At 42.4% G+C, this 20,619-nt stretch overlaps 1 protein-coding gene across 1 annotated transcript in view; it reads left to right on the top strand.

Moving 5' to 3' along the window:
* LOC144820169 (uncharacterized) overlaps positions 1-20,619 on the top strand; it is a 253,214-nt gene that overhangs the window by 216,592 nt on the left and 16,003 nt on the right. Inside the window, exon 4 of the mRNA XM_078677789.1 lies at positions 787-840. Coding sequence (XP_078533915.1) covers positions 787-806 — 20 coding nt within the window. The 3' untranslated portion in view covers positions 807-840. The remainder of the gene's footprint in view (positions 1-786; positions 841-20,619) is intronic.

Genomic DNA, 20,619 nt, shown 5'->3' with positions numbered 1-20,619 from the left:
CTTCTTTAGGGTAACATGCCAATAAATCAGAGCACCTGAATGCTTAGCTCCTCTGCTACTGTTAACATCTAAGGTCCTGGAAAATGTTACTGGGTAGGTGATGTTTATTGGAGCTTGTGGATAAATCTATTAAACATCAAGATCCCACCTCTCAAACCTGAATTCGTGTTTTAAAAAGCCTTCATTTGAATTATGCATAAGTAGGCTGGCGTTGGAGAGTGGTGTGTTTTGAGTTTGTTGGAGAAGTCCGCCTTACCAAGAACTAAGTAATAGAGTAGGGATAAGTATGTATCCTACTCTTTTGAAAGTATATTCAGCTGTATAACCCGAATAAATGGCAACCGTCTTGACCTGTGAATATTCTTTCTTGTTCACTGGATACTGCACCATTTTCTGAACGAAATACTGCACCATTTTCTGAACTAAGTGTAAAAGTATTATTCATTTTTTTAAATAATTTAATCAGCACCCAAGTAGACTAATCCCATGCAGTTCTTTTCATCACATCACTGTACAGTGCTTGTTTCCGTGACCCTTAGATTTGTAGTATCAAGCCCTGATGTTAATTTAATCTGAATTGAGAACAAATCAGGGTTGGCCTCAAACCAGACAAAATGTCTGTATTGTTTAAAAATATATTGTGTGTTCATAGGTTATTCCTGAACATTACATTCTGGAACATAAGTTGCAGTACCTTTGATTCAGCAAACGTCTGTCAATATGAGAATGAACTGTAGTGTTTTGTACTTATAATTGTGTTCATTTTGAATATTCTGTGTCCTTTAGGTTGCAATAAAACTAATTGACAAAACACAGTTGAACCCAACCAGTTTGCAAAAGGTAAGATTAAAAAATATATATATACATTTTCTACTGGGAGTCAATTCATTACTTATAGTTATAAATGCATGTGACCAACACTTGGACAACTGAATGCGTGTAAAAAAAGAATACGTTTAAGGCCTAATTTTGCAATTTGAAATTTCTTATTAGTGGTTTCTGTATGATATACATCAATTAACTCTTTTTGATTAGTATTGTAGGGACCGAAGCCCTTTTATGGCTTGGAAATCAGCCGTTTGTACCAAACGTTGTTTCCATGCTGATATAGACAAACTCTAAGTCCACTATAGCTCCTCCATAATGATTGGCCCACAATAGAAATATTTGACTCCTTCAGTTTTTAGGTCGAGCCTGGGCAATTCATGCGCTGCTCTGCGAGGCATGCTGTTTTGAGGTATGGACTTGAAGCTCTGCCTACTCTCCGTCCACGTTTTTCATTGGCTTGTCATTATCCACAGTGAACTGTGGCTGTTCATTGGTCAAAAGGCTTAGTAGTTCCATCTTTGTACCGCCTTGTTTCATTTTGTAACCTCCCCTGGCGACAGCCCCTGTTACATGTGTTGTTGTTCGGTAGGCTCTAATTACAGCTTCCGAGCACTGTTTTCTCGAAAAGCGTGCAGGCAGGACACGCTTTCTCCTAACGCTTAAAAAAAAAAAGCTTTAATACGCATCTGCGAGAGTTGGCATTGTAAATCACAATGCCTTTTATTTATCTGTTTTAAAAACACAGAAATAAAATGCATTGTCATTTACAATGCCAATTGCTCAAACTTTCATAAATGTGAGACCTATTGCATTGCAAATAATTGTACTTTTAATGTCTTGCCTACTCTTTTCCACGGCTCTGACACAGCCCTTTCACTAGGCACCTATTAAATTTCTCTAAGTTTGCTACACATCTTCATAACCAAGGACAGTGTATTTCTTGACAAACTACACAACTCAATGACACACACTCCATGTGATAGACAAATAATTCAGTAAACTTTTAAACATTAACTCTCAAGTTTCAAAGCGCCTGAAGCGGTCATAAGTATAGTGCTACTGATATCACTGACATCATAACTTCAGATTTAGACCTTTGTACATTAATTCCGGAAGTGTTTACTTGTTTGTCTTGAAATCCTGACCAACCTGCACACCCATGGAACCACACCCCATTTTCCATACCCAAATAGCCAGCATTAACTTGCTTAAATGTATTCTGTTTTATTACCCTACAGTTACGAAACCTAAGGAACTTTTTCATGTTTCCCTATTCTTGTTGTCCTTTTATCTCCCTCCTTTTTAAAAAGGAATTATTTGTATTACTTCCCAAATACTTTTGGTTTACAGCTATATTTAGTTCCCAGCATTTTCTACTGAAGCGCGCTAGACCTTGTTCATGTCAATAAGAGCTTATCATTATGACTACGCCTATATATAGTTCTAATTTTCTAATACGTGCTTACCATTTACAATTTGGAACATAATAAAAATAAATAAAATATAAAAATGTAGTCGCACACTTGCACATTGACAATCCAATCCAATCTGGTTGCAGTTGAACATCAAATTCATCCGTCAGATTTTTTTTTATTTTTGGTCCATTCACCACCAGAGCCGTGAGAGGTTAGTGCTAAAACCACACTGAGGGGGGCGGGATTTCACCCTGATAAAGAACAGCTGAGCTCTTGTGGCGGAAGCAGCGCTCATAATGTGTCATTTCAGTAAAACCGTGGGCGTGGCTTCCGGTCAGGAATTATGATATTTTTAGGCTTAATCTGGAGATACATTGAGCACTGGGAGATTAGAGTGTCGGCAAGATAATGGAACAACGGAAAGGCAAGCCGTCAGATTGCATGCACTGCAAAAATAAACATGCGTGGTTTTGAATATTCCATTAAAACATTCAAGTGAATATCACAGCTAAAACATACAAGTACCCGAGCCTCCTCCCCTTATACTTCAAAACGGCGTACCCACCCTCTGAAGGGCAAAGTTGTTTTAGTTTCAATGTATATGTTAGCAAAACAGCCACGGTTCATTGAATTTCGTGTTCGCCTGCCTAGTAATTAGGAAAACATATTTTGCCAAAAATATTTGTGATAATCAAAATTTCAGAACGGTTCATCAGTGCTCTGATTCCTGTCATTTGCGAACTGCTGACTCTTCACAAACCATAAGAAAACAAGGATTTGCAATGCAATAGGTCTCGCATTTACATGAGAACCTTTGCATTGCAAATGGGAGTGTGGGCGGGTGGGGGCATGGGGGCGAGAAGGCATGGACAGGGGGAGTGTGGGTGGGGTTACAACAAAGCATGGACAGAGGGAATACGGGTGGGGAGCAGGCATGTGAAAGAAGGCATGGATGACGGGAGTGCGGGGGAGAAGGAAGAAGGCACGGAAAGAACTAGTGCTCTGAATAACATGTCCGTATAGTGTAACACTCAAAGGAAAGGGGCACTAGCCATGGGAGGGTACAAATGACAACATGGCATAATAAGGTGGGACTAACAAGCCTCACAATCAATCAGAAGACAGATTTTACGAAGGACAAACACAGAAGCCAATGAAAAATATGGGCGGAGAGTGAGGGCAGCTTGTCTCCCATACGCTACTACTACATGCATCACATGCACATGCCCAAGTAGCGAAAAACTCTTAAATTTGCTGTTCACTACGGCAAAGCCTACCACTCCCATAGGAAGACATTGGGCTACTCTATTATATTTAATAAGTGATACATTTCAATTGGGAATAGGTAGGAAAGTCGAGTTGGGCCTCTAAAGAATTGTATTTTAAAACTCTCTTTAATGGTAAACTTGGAAACATTTCTGAATATGCAATTTTTAGGAAGTTGGCATTTTCTTGTCCTAACCATTTGGAGCATGCAGCCTGCCTGTATCCTGAGTCACATGACTAGGTGTAGCTGGCAGTTGGTATTTGTGTATTACTCCCAAACAGTGAGACAAAGTAGGAATAGGTTTTTGCACGATGGGCCATCTCTGACTTAATTGCGGGTGGAGCTGTCACCTACCACACTAGCACATCACAAAGATTCTGCCTCAGCACACTCACAAAGAGTTTTACACTAGTCTTTTGTGTCCCCAGACAAGCTAGGCCAGGATAGGGAGGCAGGAAATTCCAGACACCTTCACACAAGGATGGCTCTAGAAACATGTCCACCTTTAAAGTAGGCACCAGGTAGAAATATTGGACCCTCAGATGACCCAGCTCTTGTGCATAGCTATGGACCTGTGGCAGATTCAGGATTGCTATGCTGTTCTTCTGCAAGAAGGACTACTATTCTGCTGCCCTGCTGCCTACGTGAGAAGTACTGGAACTGCATTTTGAACCTAGGTCTTCCAGAAAGACTCCATGAGCTAGTTGGCTACCCTCCTGAGCAGAGCTTTTAGAGACAGAAAAGACTCCAACTTATTTGTACCTTGCACCCAGACTCTGACTCTTGTGAGTAATGCCATAAAAGTGGTTTTATCCCTTTGGAAGTGTGCCTGAAGGTGCTCTGCCAGCCCAGCTGTGGTCCTAGCAGAACCAAAGTAACTGACCTATCGCCGTGAAGTTCCTCATCAGAACTGCCACTGTGTGAAACATCCCAGAAGAAGGATCTCACATCTCCTCAGAACTGCCGCTACGTGACACACCCTCCATGTAGGACTTCACAACACAGACCCTCAGAACCGTTGTTGTGCGATACAGGACCTAGCATTGCATCTCTGCAGCTCCTCACAATGAATCCACAATGCAGGACCTCGCACCTTCCACTGCGCGATGCATCCTGGATGTGGGACCTCGCAGCATTCCCCAACCAGGATTGTGGGTACTTTGTTCAGCGGGCCTAACTTGGTCATTGTGTCTGGCCCATGCTCTATCGTGGTCGGCCTGAACTTGTGTCTTTGTCCAGGTCCCAATAACACCAAAGGGTATTGCTCATAAACAGCAAGGCTGAGCAAATATAAACCAATAATCAAAAAGAATCCCAATGCTGCTCCTTGTTTTGCAAGAAATTCGAAACAAGATGTGTGAGACCACCTTTACTTCATCTTTAAGCTCATTAGTTGCTTTTATTTCATAATTTCAATTCGATTTTTTGAATCAATTTCTCCCCACATACACAAAAATATCTATAAACATTAGACACTATGCCCAAACAGATACTATACACTATGTACAACAATCTAGAAAAATATACTCATCCAAAAGTGATTCACATCATTCTTATCATTCATACATTCATGCATTCCATACTTAAAACATATATCCTAAATACACTCTTATAGTGTGAACCAAAACTGAAATGCTTTTTTCAATTAACATTTGTTAGAAATACTTGATTGTGCAATTTATTACAGAGACATTTTGTATTCAATAGGCTAAATTGAGTTGAAAAAATCCTGTTTACTACAAGTAACTCTAAAGCCCACTGCTTGGCTCCTCCAATGGTCTACGCGTTTCAAACCCTTTTTAATTGAAGGGTTCTCATCAGGACCAACATCACTACAAAGGAAAAAAGATAAACACTAATCGAAAAAACTTGGCCTTCACTGATCTGTGCAAGCGTACCCATCAAGTATGCATCTAGTCTGCCCTTACCTCTAAGTAAGTTCTGCTCAAATGATGGCCATTAGTCATAGCATCAGCAATAAATCATGGCTTGTAAGATCTGAGATGGGAGATAGAAGAGAAAAAGGAGGGACCCGTGACTGTCCTGTATTGTCATGGACCTCGGTGCGTTATTTAGCCGAAGGGCTCCCGGGTGTCACTTACTTGTTAGTATTATCTGGCGGGGCTGCCACTTGTGACCTGCGCGGCGATCCGGTGGATGCCTCTTAAAGGATCCGCGGTATATGGGGGGCAACTAAGGAGAAATGGGGGAAGAGAAATGCTGCTATTAGCTACTTTGCAGCACCTCTCCCATGGCGCCATGATGGCGTAGTTAGTCTGGATGTCTTACCTGGCCCCTTGTGGCGAATGAAATCAGGGCCGTCGTATGCTGCAAGTTGAGATTTCTTGCTCGTAATCTAAAGGGCAAAAAGGGGAGGCAGAAGCATTAGTTTCACTGTCCGTAGGAGCAGATTCTGCTAGCTAGTGTGTCTGGGAGCTGCATTCGCTCATCGTTCTGCTCACCGTGGTTTTTTCTCACTTCCTGACAATTCCGGGGTTGTAGCCAATGAGTCAGCCCGTTGTAGCTTCCCATTGCTACCATTGGTTATCTAGTGGAAGCGAGCGGTGCTCAGCATGCTGGAATACGTAGTTCAAGGACGCCTGTTCATGCTTCTGTATAGATTTTTCATTTTTTTTTTATAGAAAAGTGTTTCGTGAACAACCTCTATGTGGTTTAGAGGCTGTGCGGCGGCACATCAGATGACTCATGTGAGGCATCCACGGATGGTAGCCCAAGTCCCACCTCGAGGTTCTGGGGAATTTTTTCGCAACTGGTCTCCCCTAATTTTAGATCCGTCCATTAGTAAGTCCAGGTGCTGTAATTGATGTTTGTAAGTGGCCACATATTGGGTGTTCTCAAAAGGCCATGCCTGTAGTGTGTCTGAAATGGTGGACTGTGTACCAAGTTAGTAGGTGCCCCGGCATTCATTTGGGGGTCCGGGTGTGGTCTCACCCAGATTAGTGGGTGTATTCAAATGGCTCTTATAAAAGGTCTATTCATGGTTTCAAGGTCACATGATGGTCCCGAATGATGTAGTGGTTCAGATAAGGCCTTTTGAACCTCCACCGTTGCCCATTCTGACGGCTTAAGAATCGTTGGCATTACAGTTTATATATTTCAGAAATCTCATTTAGCCCTTATACTGCTGTGTCGAATTTTACGATCAAAAGGGCTTCTCTTCTGGATAATTTCTGTTCCCGATCTCCTCCTCTATGGTCTATTTCAACATTTGAAATCACTGTCCAATGGAGGTCTTTTTCCGAATGTAGTTGTTTGGCCCAGTGGTTTCAAGGGGAGCCGTTATCACTTTTTTCTTTATGCATGATTATCTGTGGAATTTCTTGGCTGGTTTTCCCAGTATATAGCAATCCGCATGGACATGTGTTTCCGTAAACTACAAATTTTGTTTTGCAGTTAGAGAACGAATATTTTTTCCAGTATATTCCTCTGTGGGAAAAGACTGAACCTTCTACTGTTGACTCCCAGCTCACACATGTGCCACATTTATGGTGGCCTTTTATTGGTTCCAGTCCCATTAGTTGCCTCCGATTCGGTTTTGGTTGTCGTTTAACTGCCGCCCGCACAACATAATTTGAAATACTGTTTTCTTTTTTGAAAGCAAATAAAGGTACGGTAGCAAGGTAATCGTCAAGATTTTTTACAAGATGTCAATTTTGGCTAATTACTTTTTTCAGTCTGTTTCAGTCTGGGCAAAATGTTGTTCCACAAACTTGCCTTTGTACTGAAGGCTTCCTTCTTCTTTCCAACAGACTCCCGTGGAGTCCACCAGGTGCGCAGATAGACATCAACTCCGACAATCAGCCTTGGGAGTTATCACAGCTTTTTATTTCTCCCAAATATTAGAGTGAATACTGCAATTGAATACTGTATTCTTCTTTTTTTATTATCTTTTTATAATATTGTGTATCTAAATGAATGTGGTTATCAAATTTTATCATTGTTATTAAATTTTATGTCATCATAATTATTGGTTATATCTTTTTCTTTTACTTGTGTTTATATGTTATACTTAGTTTTTTGCCAGTTGTCTACATTGTTATTGCCTGGATATATTTTTTGCTATCAATTGCTTTGCCCTGATCCAGGAATCTGATCGTACTCAGGGGGTCCTTGTTTAACGCCACAGTCCACCAGGTGCGCTTCATCGCTGCCTTGACCAATTTTTGGGGATATCCGCGATCTCTTAAGTTACCCGCCAAATTATTTGCGTGGAACATATACTCATCTTTGTACGAGCAATTACAGCGGATTCTTAAAAATTGCCCATATGGCAAATTCTCGCGTAGGCTTCTGGGGTGATTGCTACTGAATAGAAGTGCTTTATTTCTATCAGTTGGTTTTTTGAAAAGGGTGGTAGCCAGGCCTTCTGTGTCAGCATAGACATCCACGTCAAGGAACGCTATTCTTTGCGCTGCTTGGGATAAGCTAAACTTGATATCCGTTGTCCTTGAATTAAGCAATTTGTAAAAACAGTCTAATTTTTCTTCTCCTCCAGTCCACACCATAGAAATGTCAACAATGAATCGAAGCCATGTGGCTATATGTTCCACGAATGGATTGTTGTTGTATATAAACGTTTCTTCATACATAGCCATGAAAAGCACCGCTAACTCTGGTGCAAAAGGGCACCCCATGGCTACCCCCTTTACCTGGTAAAAGAAATTATTCATAATAATTCCTTTACAAAGCAAAAGAGGCCAGGTCCACAATAAATTGCGTTGGTACTCTGCAAGGTCTTTCTCTCCCATCCAAGAACCATGTAAGCATTGCCACTGCTTCGTCTTGGGGAATTTGAGTGTATAAAGATGTTACATCCAGCGTTACCAACAAATCTCTTTCTTTTACAAAAGGAATCTTCTCTAACTTATTGATAACATCTCTGGTATCTTGGAGAAAGGATTTCACTCCTGGTAGAAATTCTTAAGAAAGCAATCCATATATTTGGAAATAGGTTCAAGGAGGGAACCGCAGCCGGAGGCTATCGGTCTTCCGGGTGGGTGTGTTGGGTTTTTATGAATTTTTGGGAGTATATAAAATACTGGCATGTGTGGATGTTGATTTTGCAAGTACTCATATTCTTTTAATCCCAAAAAACCTTTATCAAAACCTTCTTTGAGCATGGCAAAGAGTTGTCCTTGGAGTTCTTTTGTAGGATCTTTTGTGATCTTTTTATAAAAAATGTTGATCTTCTAGTTGTTTAAGTACTTCTTTTGTGTATTTGTCTGTGTCCCAGACTACAATTGAGCCCCCTTTATCCGCCTGTTTAATAGTGACCTGGGGGTCATTTCTCAGTGCGACTAGGGCCTCCCTTTGCTCTTTTGAAATATTGTATTTGACATCTTTTGTTCTTCTTTCCATCTCCGAGATGGCTGATACCACTATTTTTTCAAACAACAATACTTCTTTAGGTACTTGGCTGCCTGTTGGGCAGAATGTGGATTTTTTTCGTAAACCAGTTACTTCCATTATTGTGGATGAAGTTTTGTCAGAAAAAAACAATCAAAGTCTTAATTTGCGACAGAATTCAACAAACTCAGTTTTGAGTTTTACGAAGTCTGTCTTTTTTGCGCGGCGATCGGGTGGATGCCTCTGAATGGATCCGCGGTATATGGGGGCAACTATGGAGAAATGGGGGAAGAGAAATGCTGCTATTAGTTAGTTTGCAGCGCCTCTCCCATTGCGCCATGATGATGTAGTTAGTCTGTATGTCTTACCTGGCCCCTTGTGGCGAATGAAATCAGGGCCATCGTATGCTGCAAGTTGAGATTTATTGCTCGTAATCTAAAGGGCAAAAAGGGAAGGCAGAAGTATTAGTTTCACTGTCCGTAGGAGCAGATTTTGCTCGCTAGTGTGTCCGGAAGCTGCATTCGCTCGTCGTTCTGCTCACCTTGGTTTTTTCTCACTTCCTGACAATTCCCGGGTTGTAGCCAATGAGTCAGCCCATTGTAGCTTCCCATTGCTACCATTGGTTATCTAGTGGACGCGAGCGGCGCTCAGCATGCTGGAATACAAAGTTCAAGGACGCCTGTCCCATGATTTCATGCTTCTGTATAGATTTTTCAAAAAAACTTTATAGAAAAGTGTTTCGTGAACAACCTCTGTGTGGTTTAGAGGCTGTGCGGCGGCACATCAGATGACTCATGTGAGGCATCCACGGATGGTAGCCCAAGTCCCACCTAGAGGTTCTGGGGAATTTTTTCACAACTGGTCTCCCCTCATTTTAGATCCATCCATTAGTAAGTCCGGGTGCGGTAATTGATGTTTGTAAGTGGCCATATAGTGGGTGTTCTCAAAAGACCGTGCCTGTAGTGTGTCTGAAATGGTGGACTATGTACCAAGTTAATAGGTGCCCTGGCATTCATTTGGGGGTCCGGGTGTGGTCTCACCCAGATTAGTGGGTGTATTCAAATGGCTATTATAAAAGGTCTATTCATGCTTTCAAGGTCACATGATGGTCCCGAAAGATGTAGTGGTTCAGATAAGAACTTTTGAACCTCCATGGTTGCCCATTCTGACGGCTTAAGAATTGTTGGCATTACAGTTTATATATTTCAGAAATCTCATTTAGCCCTGATACTGCTGTGTCGAATTTGACGATCAAAAGGGCTTCTCTTCTGGATAATTTCTGTTCCCGATCTCCTCCTCTATGGTCTATTTCAACATTTAAAATCAACATTTGAGAACACCCAATATGTGGCCACTTATAAACATCAATTCCAGCACCCGGACTTACTTATGGACGGATCTAAAATTATGGGAGACCAGTTGCGTAAAAATTCCCCTGAACCTTGAGGTGGGACTTGGGCTACCATCCGCGGATGCCTCACATGAGTCATCTGGTGTGCCGCCACACAGCCTCTAAAGCACACAGAGGTTGTTCACGAAACACTTTTCTATAAAGTTTTTTTGAAAAATCTATACAGAAGCATGAAATCATGGGACAGGCGTCCTTGAACTACATATTCCAGCATGCTGAAAATCCAAGATACCCAATCAATCATCTTGGTGATGGATAGTGCAAACCCTTTACCTTTTACCGAACATGATAATAAAGTCTAATGTTATCACTTGCATACCAGCCTTTTAGAAAACCTTATTTTGCTGAGTGTATGACCCAATGCATGTGGCTAGCATTTTTGCATTGTTCTTAAAGTCTATGTTTGTAAGTGATTTTGGGCAATACGCTTTATTGTCAAGATGATCCTTACCCTCCCTGGGATTCACAACATTTGTGTTAGTGCTACTAATTTTGCCAGCTGTCCCAAGGTTCTCTAATAGTGTGTAAAGTGTTTCTAATAGTTCTGCAGCACAACCGTTATAAAATTTGCTAGCTAGGCAATCAAAGCCTAGCAGATTCCCTATTTATAACTCTGCAAAGTTTTTCTTACTTCTTCCCGAGTGATTGGGTTGTTGCGTTGGTTTTTGGATTCTGGGTCAAGGGTGGGAATTGGTAGGTTATCTAGTTATTTCTTGTGTTTTTCAAGTTTGATTTTGGTTTGAGGTCTGTAAGTTTGCTAAAATCTGACCCGCCTTATTTCTTTTCCATATAGTCTCCACTTTCTTAAGGGATACCCATTTGTTTGTTCTGTTGCTCAAAATGTTGTTAAATTCATATTTATGACCTTTTAATTGCTATTTAATTCTAGTTAATTTAGTCTTTTGTTTCTCTATTTGTTCTTGTTGGAGCTTTTGTTATCCATTGACCCTCCTATTGTAGTTTCTGGAAGAATGTGCTCCCTTTGGTTTTCTTGTAAATAAACCTTTAAATATATTTTAATTGATTTATGTAATGCCTTGTCATCGATAAGACTGTCATTCAACCTGCATTGTTTTGACACATTGATGTTTTCACCTATAAGTATGTCCATTTCGATGCTCTCATGATCCAATTTTGGGGTTGGATGTTAATTCTAAATGTTTATAGTCTGTCAAGAGTTACTCAATCCTTGAGAAAGATTCATGTGAGTGTGAGAGAAAGTGTAATTGCTGCTAGCTGGATTACATATGCATCAGATATCGATTAGGTGTGATTTACACAGGTTTGCCATTTGTGCATGGCATTTGTTAGATCTGAATTTCAATTTGGAAATTCTATCCAAAATTTCATCCATTAGTAGATGAAAATCCTCAAATAAATTAACGGCAACATATTAGCTCTATAGTTTCATTCATGATGGTCCAAAAATCGGGATCGTCATTGTTGGGGGAATAGATATTAATAATGTGGAACTCAGTGTTGTGCTTTTGTTGTTGTTGGTGTCTCTCAATGGCCATATTTGCTGTGACAATGTGAAAGGATTGCAATATTACCTTTTTTGAACATCAGGGTGATGACACTATTTCTTTTCTGGATAACAGAGGAGCTAAAGCACTCCTCTATCCAGCTACAGCTACACTTTAAGGCATCCTTAGGGTAATTTTTGTAATCCCTATAGTAGTATTATATCTCCTTTGAGTTTATAACGGCAACTAATTATCTTCTTTCTTTAAACGGAGTGGTTGAGGCCCAAAGTATTCAATGGTATAACCTTTAATTTTTGCCCAATCAGTCAATTTGTGTGAGGCTTTTTTCAGATGTAGTATTTTGACTTTGTGGGGGATTAGCACCAATTAGCACTTACATAGGAAGTGAAGAGAAAAGAGAAAACTGGTTAGACCTAGAAAAAATAGAAGAAAGATGATAAACCATAGCAGTGAAACTAATAACCCTGCCCAACCCTCAGTCCAAGGAGAGTGGTTCTCAAGGCCACCCAGCATAGGAGAAAAGAAGTGTTGGATTGCCATGAGTTGCCTCTCCAGAGCAAAATCTCATCTCAATACTGTATTTGCTTAAGGAATATTTCTAATATGTACATTGTGCACTCGGTTAGTCAGAAGAGTTTTAATTTGGAATAATGAGCACGATCAGTGTGCTCCACCCTTGCAACATTTGCCTAATAATTGTGAAATGTAGACCAGGAAGGCCACTTGGACAGGATGTGCTCCCCTTTAATGAAATATTTTGTTACACAATCAGCTATTTATAAACCTATGTATAATATGATCAACCAAATCATATTTATTCCGATAGAATTAATGATCAGCATTTCATGGCATCAAATAGCATCATGTAAACACATAGAAGGGTGGGGAGGACTAAACCCCATAAAGATGAAGAAATAAGCTCTGGCAGAAATGTGTATTTTAAAAAACTGCCCACACTCACACACAAATGTGTGTGACATGCTTCATCATCGGGTCTGGTTATAAAACGCCCCCGCGTAGCCACGCATGGGGCAGAGCATAGGGAGGGGGGAACACAAAACACGTAAACAAGGACTAACACAAATGTGACTAACAGTGATCACAACAAAAGTGTTACCCTTAAGACTGGGTATAGTGATAGGCAAAAGTGCAGTTAGGTCTTGCTCAATAAAACTGGCTCATGGATACCTGTTAACCCTTTATTGGTAGGTTCCAAAGGTCAGGATTAAAATAAGTGAAGGATGGAAAGTGTTTAGGCAGGAAGTCAAGTCCCTAAAACACTCCTCCTTGAACTGCGGTGGTCAACATGTTTCAACCGTATTAAGGTGCCCTCAATTTAATAGGTCACGCCGGTCTTCGTCAGGACATCTATCTGTCCCAGTCTTACTTCCCCTCTTACCTCAGTTTGGCAATATAGAGGATAGCCACGTGGAAGGAAATTCCACCAGCATGGAAAAACCATTACGAGTTCATTGTTTGATTAAGCTCGAACTGGCGTCAGGCGGGGGGTGCTCCCAGGAACACAACTGCTCTGAAGGTGTCTCCAGCACTACTCGTGCCCGTTTTGTGAACTGCCGTTAGGGGGTTCGGGGTGGTAGAGTTTAGTTTTTGACCCTCTCCCCTCCTTTGTGAGAAATGATCAAATAGCATCAATCGACAAAAGATTGATATGTCATTACAAGAAAATCGAAATTATTCAGCAGAAGAAATCAATCAACTTGAGAGCGAGCGAGCAACATGCGGATAGTCTAATTGAAGCATCGCCAAGCCCCAAAAAAAAAAAACAGTAGTAGGGAGTAAGTTTTCAGAGCCTACAGGGACACGAGAGACAACAAAGCTGTGATGTAATCACCCCACACTGTGATTGCTCCTGAAATACTGCCTGTAGCTACCAAAAATGACGGCTGCAACAAATACTCCTACGTCTCTCCTGACCTTTTCTCCCTACCTCCTACCCCTCTCCACTCTACTCCGCTTTCCTGTTACTGACCTTTGCCCTCACCTTTCCTGGCCCTTAGTCCCTACCCTGTTTACCTGTATATCAATTTTCCCGCTTCAATTGAGATCTAGCTATTTTGTCTGATGCCCGATGGAGCTACCTGGTTTAGCTATAGGGGAGACAGGCCGGGGATTCCCTCCTTGGACGTCACCTACCCAGTCAGACTCTAGACAGACTTCCTTTTGTCTCTCCTGTCGTCTCTTCCCACATCCTCCCTCTATTTATGTCTCTCCTTCCCTCCTCTCTCAATGTATTGAGACTGAACTATTTTGTCTGATGCCTGATGGAGCTACCTGGTTTAGCTATAGGGGAGATAGACCGTGGATTCCCGCCTCGGTCGTCACCTACCCAGTCGGTCTTTAGACAGACTTCCTTTTAGTCTCTCCTTGTTTTGAGGTTCCGTGACAATTGTAAGTGATGTTTTCGACTCGCACGAATATGGTCGAGTCTGGTATCTAAGAACCGCAAATGACGAGTTTAGTAAGTATGCGCAGTTTCGCTGTGCTAACTTAAACCGTTCGTTTAATATGTGGGTTTTTCATCTGTACCCACGGGTTCCATCTTAGATACGGCATCCATTTTGTCTCTTGCCCTCAAGTAGCCAGCGAACGGACACTGTCCGCTTCGTTACCCTGGGACTTTCAAGATATTTGTGGAAGACACATGTTCTTTGTAAATATCTTTTACGATGAGGGGGATGATACTGTAAGGCAGATGGCCCCGCTTGAGGCTCATCTTGCCGTGCCGGTTTATTGTCTCAGCCGTGCATCTCATTAGGCACGTCCCTTTGATGCCTGTATCTCGTGTTTCCCGATACCTCCCCTTTTACACCCTTTTCAATCTCCCACTGTCTCCATCTTCCTCTGCACCTGTCTTTGTCCCTATTTCGATCTGTTTTACTGCCGATTGGAATTCACTAATGTTGGGAAGATGGGTTTTTACAGTTGGGAACCGCCAAATGTTTCCGCACTTATGTTCCGGACCTTATGTGTACCAAAGTGACCAAAGCGACCCCTCTGGGGGATAATTATGGGAACCAGGTTGTAAACTTTTGTGTACCATGTTGTCCGATGAGTAAATTCTGTATAAAAGGAGCGCTCCACAGAACCAATTTGAAGCAGTCTCCCCAAGTTGCACGTGTTGTACTTGTTGTGACTTCTGTGTTCCCTGCAGTAAATAAACCTTGAATCTTTGACGCCGAAGGAAGTGTCCCGTGTCTCTGTAGTTTGTGCGCCGAAACAGGTATCCCATGAAGGTTATAGGTGTTGTTCCCTGGCACCGCTGGTACTGTTAAAAGTCCAGTCCTTCAGTTGGCGCCCAACGTGGGGCGACTTCAGCGGTACCGGTCCAAAGCCTGATGATCGTGAGGAACTTCGTGTGAAATCTCCGAGGGAAGGTGCACCCCGCTTCATCGATCCTGTTGTCGAAATAAGTGGCCCGAAGTTTTTCCCTGCGAAGATTCCCGCCTCCTGACGGCTGCGACGGACCGATGCCCTGACTGTCGACCTGTCTTCGACGCCCGGCGTAGACCTTATGTACAAGCGAGACGATAGACGGGCCTTCCTGGAGACGCCATTGAAGTTCTGAGTTAAGTATTTGTGGGTCGCTCCCAGTCCTTAGTGGTTGTTCTAGCTTTTGAAAGCTTTGTGGTTAGCCTTTAAGGCTTTGTGGTAATAGCTCACTGAGCTTTGTAATAGCCTCCTCAGGCTTTGTGGTTAGCTCTCCGAGCTTTGTGATAGCCTTAAGGCTTTGTTGTATTGCATGGTTCCATTGCATTTGTGGTTCTTAGTATTGGTTCTTAGTATTATTTGACAGTTGCAATTGCCAAAAACCGAGGGTTTTGACTTACACAAGGTTTCATTGCTTCGATAATCCTTGAAGTTTGATACTAGGTTAGTGTGCACGATGCCTAGCCATAGTGGTTTGTTTCGTATTTTCAAATGTTGCGCAATGGATTCCCGGTTGGAGGACTCGTGTCCAATACCTCCAGTTGGAACTCCGATACATGATCTTTATAGTCGACATGGGGTGGGTCCTATAATATATAATGATTACTGGATCCGTTATACAAAGAAAGACGGTGATCTTAGATGGCCACCACATGGAACTTTTGAACTTTCGATTTTAGATAATCTTGAGGCTAAACTATTTTTAAAGAAAGCTAGGCCAGCTATGTTTGATTCCTTTCGGATATGGCGTAAAGAGGCCAAGCAGAAAGAAATCAAACAACTTAAAAAGGATCAAAAGCAAGAGTTCGTTCCTGTAATGCAAGCTATAAAAGAATGTAGACAAGACAAAGAAGAAAAAGACATGGAAATCGCTACTAGATTGCATCACATGAAAATAGATAAATGTTACCCAGTTTTACCGAATAAATCAGAAAAGAATGAAGAAGATTTGAAGGAGGATTCCTTGTTATCATATTTGATGAAATCCCCACCTCCTTATGTACAGGGTGCTACTGCTCCTGTAGTTGCTCCTGTAGTACCTCCTGTTGTTCCTTTTGTTGCTCCAGCGGCTGCGGGTCAGCCCGCTGTTAACCCTACGTTTGTTTCACCACCTGTTCTCGTTCCTACTGCTCCTGTACCTGTACCTTTGCAGACTGTTGTTTCTGCTACTCCGACTACCTTGTCTGTTCCTACTATGCCTTCTTTCACTTCCAGTGTTGTTGCTCCTGTTTTTCTTTCCCCTTCTGTTCGTAAGCGTGTTCCTAACTCTGTTGCTACCCTTTATTCACCTCTTTCTGGTCCGTTATTTTCGTCTGATTCATCTGAAACTCCTCAGAGACGGAGTCAGATCCCTAGTGGTAGGGAGAAAGAGACGTTAGTAACAATGGCACATAGGTGGATGAAACATCCTGCTAATTACACTCCACGTGTAGTCTTTGATACGTTTTCTCAGTTTAATGAGCCTACGCAGAGATTCGTATTTGAGGAGATGTGTAACTTTTTGAGAGAAGAATGGTATAATGATGATGTAGATAATGTACCGTCCGACATAATTGAACTTCAGAGTCACTTTTCGAACGGTATGATTATAGGAGACGATGTACGACGTGCCGTGGAACGCTTATTAGCGTTCAGACCCACAGCACATTCTCGGGTGTCATTAGATGATACCACTGAGAACTGGAAAGCGGTTCCTGGTCAGTATCCTATGAGAGAGGTTCCGCCACTGTGGGTGCCTGGTGATCCTAATGCAAACCCTGTGGTGCTACCGCATTTTCGAAGAGTGTGGATACATCTTCCATGGAAACGATCAGAAGTTTTGCAAGTGAAGCAATCCTTACCTGATCCGCGTAAAAATCCGGCTGGTTATTATAAGGAGTTATCACAACTGATAGAAGCTTCTATTATGAACCTTGCCGACATCGACATGTTGTTTGGCAACGTTGTACCGCAACCAGTTTGGGCTAAAATTCGTCAAGCCAATCACGCAGTTGAATTAGGGGGTGATTGGGCTGCACTGCTAGCAGCTGATGCATTACAAGTTGGTGGGGCCAAGCCTGAACAGCTGATTCTGGATTTGCCTCAGAAAATCATTACGCTCATGAAAACTCTCATGCCAGCGATGAAGGTGAACTGGGATAAGTTATCAGCTTGCAAGCAAAAGAAAGACGAGAGTGTCTCAGATTTCTTTACAAGGTTTGAGGAAGCGTTTGTCGACCACAGCGGCCAGGACATGGGCGCTGAGGGAGGCCAGCGGTTATTCGTTGACAAATTCGTGTCGAATTTGTTGCCTGAACTAAGCAACAAATTAAAGAATTCAGAAAGTGCGTGGGCAGTTTCAACCCCTGCGCAAATACTAGCAACGGCTCAGTATTATGAGAATAGGGAAAAGGAAGAAAGTGATCGTGTAGAAAAGAAAACTAAGGAGCTCAAAACGAAGGTTTTGTTGCAGCAAGCATACCCTCCACGATCAAACCAAAATGATTCGCAACAGCAGTATCGACCACGAGCACAGCCCGATAGGACACAGCCGCGCTCTGACAACTTTGATTATAGATCTTCACTTGGGTATAATCAGTGCGCATATTGTAGGAAAGAGGGACACCTAAAATATGATTGTCTTGCCTTACGGGACCGTCTGAATGGTGTGTCGATACGTGGAAACCGTGGTGGTGGTCCTCAACAGGCACCTCGTGGTAGAGGTCGTGGTTCATTCCACAATCAGAGTGATCGTTATCAAAATCAATCAGACACAAATAATTGTTTTGACCAGCGAAATGCAGGGTCAGTTCGATCTGCACAGTATAATGTTGATGATTATTATGCAGACCATGAAACTGTTGTAAATGACCATTACTAGGACAGCCAACGACAAAGAGAGGGAGTAGTGTCAGTTCCGGTCGATCAGAGTGGGCCTTACGTTGCAGTGGCTACATCAGGTGTAGTTGAGCCTTTTCTGTTAGACACTGGTGCGACGAAAAGTTCCATCATGCATTCAAAACTCCCTGGCGCACCTTTGTCTGGCTTAACAAATGTTTCCGTCGGATTCTCTGGCGCCCCTGTTAGTAACCCAGTCTCTAACCCTTTGCCTCTTATGATTGGACCTCGTGAGCTAACCGCTCCACTGATTCTCTCTACAGGTTGTGGTGAAAATCTTTTGGGCCTGGATTTGTTGAAACGATTATATGCAACATTGTATTGTTCCCCCGAAGGAGTGGAACTTACATTGGGACGGAGAGTGATCTCTCCCATGTATTTATCGGTTGATAAATTCCCACCGGAATTGAGTTCCCTCCCTGCGTCTTTATGGGCCACAGGTCCCAATGACGTGGGCCTGTTAGACATTCCACCCTATGTGATTCAATTGAAACCAAATGTGCGATTACCGCGTTTACCTCAATATCGTATTTCTCTTGAGGGCGAACGAGCACTGTTAGCAATCGTTCATGATCTCATTGGAAAAGGTGTTGTTGAAGAAACTCGTGGAAACGTGTGCAATAGCCCTGTATTGCCAATTCTGAAACGAACTGACCCAACTAAACCTCCTGTGTATCGTTTCGTTATAGATTTGAGAGAGGTAAATAAAATAGTGGTTCCACAATTTCCCGTGGTCCCTGACATTACGGCTTTACTAACAATGATTCCGGCAACTGCCTCCTGGTTCACAGTGATCGATTTAAAGAATGCTTTCTTTAGCATCCCAATTGCAGAGGAAAGCAGAGACCTATTCGGATTCTCATTAGGTGGTCGCAGTTTTAGGCTAAAACGCGCTCCACAGGGCTACTGTGAGAGTCCGTCAATCTACAGCCAAGCACTTAAAGGACAGCTTGATGCCTTTGTATTACCTAAAGGTGCAGCTTTGATTCAATACGTTGACGATCTTTTAGTGGCAGCTGATACAGAAGCTATTTGCAAAACGGCTACAGTATCATTATTGCACTATCTACATGACTTACACCACAAGGTATCGCCTTCAAAGCTACAGTATTGTTGTCAAGAAGTTACCTATCTAGGTCACTTATTGTCAAAAGAAGGGAGAAGGTTGACCCCAGAGAGAATTGCAGCGATTTCCCGAATGACTGTGCCAAAAACCCAAAGAGATGTTCGCGCCTTTTTGGGTATTACGTCCTACTGCAGACAATGGATTCCAAATTTTTCATTGTTGGCGAAACCATTGATAGCCCTTACATGCAAAGATGTTTCATCCCCAGTACCTTGGTCTGAAGAATGTCAGAAAAGTTTTTCTGAATTGCGTAATGCGTTGTGTTCGGCTCCTGTGTTGGGTACCCCTGACTACAGTAAGCCGTTTACACTATACGTTCACGAGAGGGATGGTTGCGCGTTGAGTGTTTTAACACAACCTTTTGGTGGTAAGCAACGCCCATGTGCCTACTTTTCTTCGACTTTAGACCCAGTAGCAAGAGCCTTGCCAAGTTGCTTAAGGGCAACAGCGGCAGCTGCGGCGTCCATTCGACAGTCCGCAGGTCTAGTCATGGATAATATGCTCACGGTAATGGTTCCGCATGCAGTCGACACTCTATTGAACCGAACGAAAACTCAACATCTGACAAGTGCAAGATTGTCTGGTTATGAATTGACGTTGCTGGCCAGTCATATACGGATAAGACGATGTAATGTGTTGAATCCAGCAACATTGCTGCCGATCGACACAGAATCAAGTGATGAAGCAGTACATGACTGCTATCTCAAAACTGAAGAGGAAACTAAGGGTCGCATTGACCTAAGAGATACTCCATTGACAGATCCCGATGGTACTTTATATGTGGATGGTTCTTGTTTCAAGTTGCCGAACGGTGATGTGACAACTGCGTATGCTGTAGTTACATTGAGAACGATTGTGGAAAACGCAAGGTTAAGTCAGAATTCGGCTCAGGCTGCTGAGTTAATTGCTTTGACGAGAGCGTGTGTGTTGTCTAAAGATAAACGGGTGAATGTGTTTACAGATAGCCAGTATGCGTTTGGTGTGGCACATAGTTTTGGACGACTGTGGAGAGAGAGAGGATTCCTTACGTCACATGGTACGAAGATTCAACATGGCCAGCTTGTAAATGATCTTTTGGATGCACTTACGTTGCCTAAGCAAGTGGCGATTGTTAAATGTAGTGCGCATCGTAAGGTGACGGATGATGTTGGTCGTGGTAATGTGTTTGCAGATGAGACTGCTAAGGAGACTGCCCGGAACCTTAGCACTCGAATGTATGTGACGAGTTCGGTTAGGTGGCCTGCAGAATCAAGTATGTGTGAAAACACTATCGAGAGTGTGAAAGCAATTCAGAATAAGGCCACCGAGACTGAAAAGGCGAAGTGGAAAGAAAGTACGGGAAAGTTGGATGCGAATAGTTGTTGGATTGACTTATCGGAACAGAAAAGATGGAT

The sequence above is a fragment of the Lissotriton helveticus genome, chromosome 2_1 (assembly GCF_964261635.1).
Source record: "Lissotriton helveticus chromosome 2_1, aLisHel1.1, whole genome shotgun sequence".
NCBI lineage: Eukaryota > Metazoa > Chordata > Amphibia > Caudata > Salamandridae > Lissotriton > Lissotriton helveticus.
This window is presented reverse-complemented; position numbering and strand designations above follow the sequence as displayed.